The following is a 7,485-nucleotide window of genomic DNA, read 5'->3' as shown; positions in this document are numbered from 1 at the left end:
CTGCCTGAACTATTGAGATTGTTAGATATAAGGACTTTTGTTTAATTTTAGGAAAAAAATTCTAACATGGATGAAAGTTTAAGGGGCATGATTTAGTACATATCAAAGTTTGAGGGGCATAATTTGGTAGATATCAAAGTCTGAGGAGCATGGTTTAGTACATAAACAATCACTGAAACGGTAAAATTGAATGAAATTAGACAAAAATTCTTAAATTTATCAATCTCAATAGTTTGTGGGAAATTTTTAATGACAAAAAAATTCAAGAGGACGATTTGGTACATGTCAAAGTAGGGAAAAAAATTACTAATTAGCCAAAAATTAAATTATCAAAAATAAAATTTAAATAATTTATTTAGCTGTCTTTTTTTTTTTTTTTTACACACGTATAAACGTAGTGACTGCATTCATATTCAAGACATAGGGAGGAGGATGCCTTACCATTAAACCAAAAAACAAATGAGAAGAAAAATATCGGCGGCAACGTTTTTGCCTTACCAACCCAGAATCAGGGGTGTTCCCGCGACTCGGCCTAGTTAACTCGGGACGATGACCGTTTTGTGCTGTACAGGGTAAGCATCAATATTCGAAATCCATTTTCTCAACACCCACCCATAAGAATCTTTGTCCTCTTTCTACTTCATCATATATTGGGGCCCTTCCCTTTTCTTTCTTTTTATTTTTCTCCATTATAGAATATGCTTAAAGCTATTCAAGTTCTGGGTTGTTCGCATATCTGGAGACCCCATACCAGTTCTGGGCTTTCCTTCATTTCCGTCTCCGTCAATCCCTTATCCTCTTCTTTGAGAAGATTGCCCTCCAATTCTTCTTTCTTGACTATGTCTTCAACGCGCTCGAGTAGCGGATTCGGAGCGTTTCGTGCACGCGCAGCCAACTCTGAGTCAAACCCAGTTGGCGCTTCTTCTTCATCATCATCTTCGGTCGCAGCTCAATCAACTGTGAGCATTTTCTGAATGCCCTTTTCTTTTAAATCTTTATTGGTATTTTGGTGTTACAATTCTTTTTTCATGGTGCGGTTATTACTATTCATTGACACAATATTTTTAACTTTAATTGCATTTGCAGGGTGGTGCTGCTCTTAAGGTCAATTTTTGCCAATGGTGTGGTGGAAAAACAAAACATGAAATACCTGAAGGGGAGGAGAATATTAGAGCTATTTGTACAGTTTGCGAGAAAATTACATATCAGAACCCAAAAATGGTACAAAACACTTTTGTTGTGAAATCTTTTGTTGCTTAATGAATGCATGTAATAATCCATAAGTAGGTGCTGCTCGTTTTTGGCAAATTTTATATTGATTCGTACAGACCTTCATGTGTGAACTAACACTCATTAAGGCTTTCAAATCTCAGAAGATAGTGTCAAACAGTTTAGAGGTTGTTTTGTACCAAGACCGACTGATGAGGTTGTTTTGAGCTTAATTTACTGCTTTTTTAATAGTTGTTCAAGTAATTGATAATTATGTACAGTGTAGGAAGATATATTAGGTATAGGGAGTAAAAATGAATAGTTCTGGATCATGTTAATTTGATTGCAACCTTACTAATCAGACTGATTGAAATGATCATTTTTTAACCAAAACATAGACTGCATTTAAAGTAAGAGTAACTGATGAGAATTCTGGATGTGCCAAAATTTGTTTTTTTAAATGTAGGTCTTGTTCTCCTTTCTCTGCACTTCCTTTGTGATTCTCCTCTTCAAGGATTTATATTTTTGAATACTATTATGCCCGTTCACTTTTTGGTTTACAACCCATTATTTCGTGTCTTAAAGAATTATGTAATTGTTAAATATGTGTTTCGAATTATGGTTTGATAAAGAAAAGATTATTATTGGTTGGTGAGTAACGAAAGAAGGGGGGGCGAAAAGGAGTCTTATGCTTACGATTTTCATTTTGATTGTAGGCTTACTAGTCAATTGTAATCTGTATTTTTGCCTTTATTCTGATCTGTGCTGACAATCGCGTAGTCAATATTTTTTCCGATACATATAGGTTGTGGGTTGTCTCGTTGAGCACGATAATAAGGTCCTACTTTGCAAGAGGAACATCCAACCGTCATACGGCCTTTGGTATGTTTGAACATGAATAAAGTTTCTCTTTTGGGAATAGTGAAGTGAATCATCAAGTATGAAATGTAGGGTAGTAGCTTTGTTTTGTACAATGCAGCTTCTGTTAATTGTGACAGTTTTATGATTTTAATTGTTTGCTGTTGTCAAATAGGACACTTCCGGCAGGTTACATGGAAATAGGGGAATCGGCAGCAGAAGGAGCAATTAGGGAAACCTGGGAGGAGGCAACTGCTGATGTGGAAATTGTATCACCTTTTGCTCAATTGGACATCCCTCGAATAGGCCAGGTGTGGAAAAGTTACATGTTTTATTTATGTGATTCATTTCATTTGCTCAAATTATTTATGTGTATCTTTATTATTTATGTCTGTCCTTTGAGCAGACTTACTTAATCTTCTTGGCAAAGTTGAAGAAACCCCACTTTGCACCAGGTCCAGAATCATCAGAAGTCGAGCTTTTTGCATTGGATGATATACCTTTTAATTCCTTGGCATTTTCTTCAATGTTGGTTACCTTGAAGTTGGTATGAGATTGTTTTTAGTTCTAAAATCTAGAGATTCATTAGTTATTTTGAATAATAATACATATTAGGTGATGATGTTCTATTTCTTCTGGCTGCAGTATGTTGAGGATGCTAAGACTGGAAGATTTAAGTTCCACTATGGTACCATTAATAAGAGGTATTAACTTTTTCACTTGAAGATAAAGCACTTGATTCTAAAATTTTCCTGTCTGAACTTTTGAGGCTGGCTTTGTGCTAATTTTGGTATGGTGTTACTTTTGTCAAACTTTTCCCATTCATCAAATTAAAAACATTTCTAAAGAAATGGTCACTTAAGGCTAGATCAAACAAAACGGTTGGATGGTTATGTGTGCGTGGTCCAGGGTTAAATTTCCCGTCAACGTATCCTGAAAGAACCAACATCCATATGGAAACTGCAAGTAATAATAACTATTGTAGATTGTGTTAAGGCAGTGGATCTGGATATGGATATTGGTAATTGTAGTTATGTGGCGACGAGCGAATTCTGTATTGTTGTACCATATTTTAAAAATCATCAAGTGTCCCAGCTCATTTTGGTGACGATAAAAATTGCAAGGTGCAAACTGAAACTTGGCAGCTTGACCGCCCCTTCCCCTTCTCTCCTGTTAAGGATTTTACTCATAATTATTACAGTATTACCTATATTTCCCTATTACCAAGAGAGAGAGAGGAGAGTTATAATCATTTATGTTGGTTTGGCAAATATTTTAGAGATGTAAGCAAAAAAATATAAGCAAGAAATTCTAAGTGGATTTGAATGGTGGTAATCTGCTACTAAAGCTTATGTATATACTCTTATTACTTAGAACTTTGTATGGTTTCTACTCTATGGTTTAGAACTAGATAATGCTACATTATTGACATCTTCTTTATCTGGCTGTTGCTGCCAGGCCTGGGACTAGTCCATCTGATATTCACGCCTTTACTCTCGACGGTCATCTGCAATCATAATAAGATGGTAATTCTCTTACATATCATCTAAATTTGCAGAGGAGAATGAATTAATTAACTTTTCACTTCCATCTAAGCTGCCTTTAATTTCCAGCTTTCTCTTCTTAGAAGTTGATGTTCCTTTCTTGAAAAAATTGGTAGTTACTTGGGTTATTAATTGCTTATTTAGTTTGTCCTAAGAATTTGGTAAAATTGTTAGTTTGGTACAGTCGTAAAAATTTGTAAATGTTTGTATCTTCAGTTATGTACCAACTGCTTATACAAGTATACATTACAGCTGCTCATGTTCTGTTTTTTAGCCGTAGAATGCATTTCTTTTTCTGAGAAAGTTGGGATCAAAGATTCAAGAAAATGTTGTTCCAGAAAAGAAAAATAAAACAAGGTTCAAGAAAGTGTATCTTCACCAATTCTGGAATTCCATTCTATGTGTTTGAATTCTATGGCAGCGACATCCATTCCGCCATTCGAATATCTGAATCAAGACAAGTTGATCAATTAGAAAATGAATGGTTTTCTTGCTTGGTTCCTAGGTTTTATATTGGGTGAATTGAGAAACTGTAAGTATGAGCAACTTATGAGATAATTCATAGAAAAATTCATTCATTGTATCTTTTATTTGCCAAATGAAATAAGGTTTGTTTTCATCAGTTACATTGGTGTTCCTTATTGAGAGATTTTTTTTTTATACAGTTTTACATAGTTTATAATCTAGTTTATTTGCTAGCAAGCTATGATAAATATTCTCGAAAATTTCTTTCTTTCTTTTTTTTTATCTGTTTTTAAATAATTGTGGCTTAGAATTTGTGGTTACCATAAATTTCACTGCAAAGAATTTTAATTTATAATCTAATTTTCATTTCTCCTTCTCTAACTAACCTTGTATTACATCTTATAGATTCTTCAAACTAATATAACCATAGCTCAATAAATTCATAAATTGCTCGCAATTAGGTGCTAGCTCTTTTTAAGTGAAACTAAAATTCAAATCTGAGCAGCTACTAGCTATGATTGATATTTTCGCATAAGTGTGTATGATTCATGAAGTGTTTGACAACTACTACTTTTTCTTTTCTCATCAATGGTATTGTTTCTGGACATGTTACCCCACAGTGAGGATTCCGCTAAGGAGATCCACTTTCTCCATATCTATTTCTTATTTGCTCTGAGAGGCTCTCTAGACTTTTGCAATTTGAGGAAAGAATTGGTAGGCTCAAAGGTTATGCTATCTTACGAAGAGCTCCATCAATATCTTATCTTTTCTTTGCTGATGATAGCCTTCTTTTTTGCCAAGCTGATGGGTGTTCATGTGGAGTTGTTAAGAGTGCTTTGGATATTTACCATCGAGTGTCTGGCCAGGATCTTAATTTAAAGAAGTCAATCATGTTTTTTTCACCAAATACAACTGAAGTTGTCAGAAATTCCTTCCAACAAATTCTTGGAATCCCTGTTAGCGAGTGTCATGAGAAATATTTGGGATTACCTGCCTACTCGGAAAGAAATAAGAAGCTATTCTTTGGGGATGTTAAAGAGAAAATATGGAAGCTCATGCATTCCAAGAATGATAAGCTTTTTTCTATTGGGGGAAAGAAGTCTTATTAAAAGCTGTTGTCCAATCTATTCCAACATATGTTATGAGTTGTTTTAAATTGCCTATTACTTTCTGTCGACAGCTTGAGCAAATGATGGCTAAGTTTTGGTGGGGTTCGGATACAGATAAAAAAAAGACTCATTGGAAGAAATGGAAATCGCTTTGTAAAACTAAGTTGGAAGGTGGTATGGGTTTCCGCTCTTTCATTCATTTCAATCAGGCATTGTTAGCAAAACAAGCTTGACGACTATTTCAACAACCTGATTCTCTTCTTGGCCGTGTACTTAAAGGTAGATATTTTCCCCATAATAATTTTATGAGTGCTAAGGAAGGTGGTATGTCTTCTCTAACATAGCAGGGCATCTACTGGGGTAGAGAACTTTTATCTTCTAGTTTAAGATATAAAGTGGGGAATGGTTGCCAGATCAGATGTGATCTTGATCCTTGGATACCTCGTACTTCAACTTTTACTTCATTGGGTTACATTGGTTGCTCCAATAACTTAGTGTCTCACTATATTACACACACTAAGGACTGGAACTTGGCTTTATTGCAGCACAATTTTTGCCCTGCTGATGTTGATAATATACTTAAAATTCTTTTGTCTCACTCAAATGAGTATGACAGTTGGATTTGGTATTACTGCACTTCGGGGGATTATACGGTTCAATCAGGATACCATCTTGCTAGCTCTTTAGAAGATCAACTTCATTCCTCTAGTTCATCATCCTATGATGCCTGGTAGAAATTACTTTGGAGTCTAAAACTCCCTTCTCTTAAGTGAAGATCTTTGTTTGGAGAGTGTCCCAGAATGCTCTTCCTGTTGCTGGATCCCACTGCTGTCCGAAAATCATTGATTTAGCGTGCTGTAGCCCCTGCTTTACTTCGTGGGAAACCGTGGGGCATGCTATGTTTGGATGCAAACATGCTAAAGCTGTGAGGAAGTTGATTGGTTTTATGCTGGATTTTAATGCAGCAACTCATATGAAATATGGAGATTATGTTTCCTATTTGTCTACCGTTTATAGCAGAACTGACTTCGAACTGCTCCTGTGTACTATGTGGTTTATATGGACAGATAGAAACAACTTCATTCATGGTAAAAAACTCCAGCAACCATCTGAAATTTGGGCCAAATCACAAGCCTACATCTACACTTTTCAGCAGCACCAACTTCCTGCTGCTACTTCACGACAGGTTGCATCTGGTGTGGCTAATCATATGCCACGACAATCACCTCCTTCTAACAAACTTAAAATGAATGTTGATGTAGCCATTGATGCTTTAAACAATAAATTGGGAGTAGGTGCTATTATACGTGATTCTAAGGGACAAGTTCGGGCTGCTTATTCCAAACCACTTGTGGGCAATTTTAAATAAGAAGAAGCAAAAGCTAAGGCTTTATTTCATAGTCTCATTTGGGCAAGGAAATTTCATTTTACTGTTGATTTCATTGAGACTGGTTCGTTACTTTTGGCTTCTATTCTTAATCATCAATCTACGGGCCGATCATCTTTTCAAGATTTGGTGGCTGATGTTAAACATCAATTATCCTATCTCTTTTCAGTTTGTGTATTTCATGTTAGGCGAGATACTAACCAAGCCGCTCATAGTTTAGCTAAACAAACTTTAGTGTTGGATAATGATTGTGATTGGTTAGAAGATTTTTCTTTTACTATTTTTTTTTTTTTCTAATGTTGTAAATGACTTTGTGTAATTTATAAATTATAATAACAGTTTTTTCTAAAAAAATAAATAAAATAAAATACCTTTTTTTATATTAAAGAAAAAGAATTGAGATATCTAAAAGTAAAAGAATAATTATCTTTTTTACCCCCTGTACTTATGACACTATACTATTATGCCCCTTAATCTATTCAGCTTGTTACAAATAGTCCTTGTATAATTTTATATGCATACATTTAGTCCTTCTGTTTATTTTGTTTAAAAATACCGTTTGTATTGATGATGTGGTATTATAACAAAGGATAGAGTAGTAATTTCATCTCTTTTTAGAGGGAAAATTGACTATGAGGTGGCATAATAATTGACAATGAAAGATGATTAAAAAATGATTTCATAACCTTTTAAAAAAATTTATTATAAATAATTTTATTAAAATTATTCCAATTGTTTTTTAGCAGTTCAAATTAGAAAAATGTGTAAAATTAGGATTCTACAGTATTTGAAGAGATGGATATCACTAGAAAGAACATGAGATTTTTGAAAAATTAAGGTAATGATATTCTATTTTTTGGATGTTATTTTTCAATTTTTTTTTCCTGTGATTGTAATTTTTATGACTTGTAAT

At 34.3% G+C, this 7,485-nt stretch overlaps 1 protein-coding gene across 3 annotated transcripts; it reads left to right on the top strand.

Moving 5' to 3' along the window:
• The first annotated feature begins 389 nt into the window (after nucleotides 1–389).
• Nucleotides 390–4,233, top strand: LOC115701105 (nudix hydrolase 23, chloroplastic). Of its 3 annotated transcripts, none has more exons than XM_030628802.2 (8): nucleotides 390–959; nucleotides 1,087–1,221; nucleotides 2,015–2,091; nucleotides 2,243–2,378; nucleotides 2,474–2,614; nucleotides 2,713–2,771; nucleotides 3,526–3,593; nucleotides 3,892–4,233. In XM_030628802.2, exons 1-7 carry the CDS (start codon nucleotides 699–701, stop codon nucleotides 3,584–3,586), a joined length of 870 nt encoding a protein of 289 aa, XP_030484662.2. In that variant the 5' UTR covers nucleotides 390–698; the 3' UTR covers nucleotides 3,587–3,593; nucleotides 3,892–4,233. The 3 variants fall into 3 exon arrangements, with proteins under 3 accessions (XP_030484662.2, XP_030484660.2, XP_030484661.2); XM_030628800.2 differs by having other exon boundaries at nucleotides 3,886–4,233; XM_030628801.2 differs by having other exon boundaries at nucleotides 3,864–4,233.
• The last annotated feature ends 3,252 nt before the right edge of the window (nucleotides 4,234–7,485 follow it).

This window comes from Cannabis sativa, chromosome 8 (genome assembly GCF_029168945.1).
Source record: "Cannabis sativa cultivar Pink pepper isolate KNU-18-1 chromosome 8, ASM2916894v1, whole genome shotgun sequence".
NCBI classification, from domain to species: domain Eukaryota; kingdom Viridiplantae; phylum Streptophyta; class Magnoliopsida; order Rosales; family Cannabaceae; genus Cannabis; species Cannabis sativa.
The sequence above is the reverse complement of the archived record's forward strand: the minus strand, read 5'-3'. Positions and strand labels throughout refer to the sequence as shown.

Bases quoted from the DNA above. Each gene is read 5' to 3' on its own strand.
- LOC115701105 (XM_030628802.2), top strand. From the start codon at position 699: ATGCTTAAAGCTATTCAAGTTCTGGGTTGTTCGCATATCTGGAGACCC. The intron at 960-1,086 runs GTGAGCATTTTC...TTGCATTTGCAG, and splicing joins CGGTCGCAGCTCAATCAACT to GGTGGTGCTGCTCTTAAGGT. The intron at 2,379-2,473 runs GTGTGGAAAAGT...TCCTTTGAGCAG, and splicing joins ACATCCCTCGAATAGGCCAG to ACTTACTTAATCTTCTTGGC.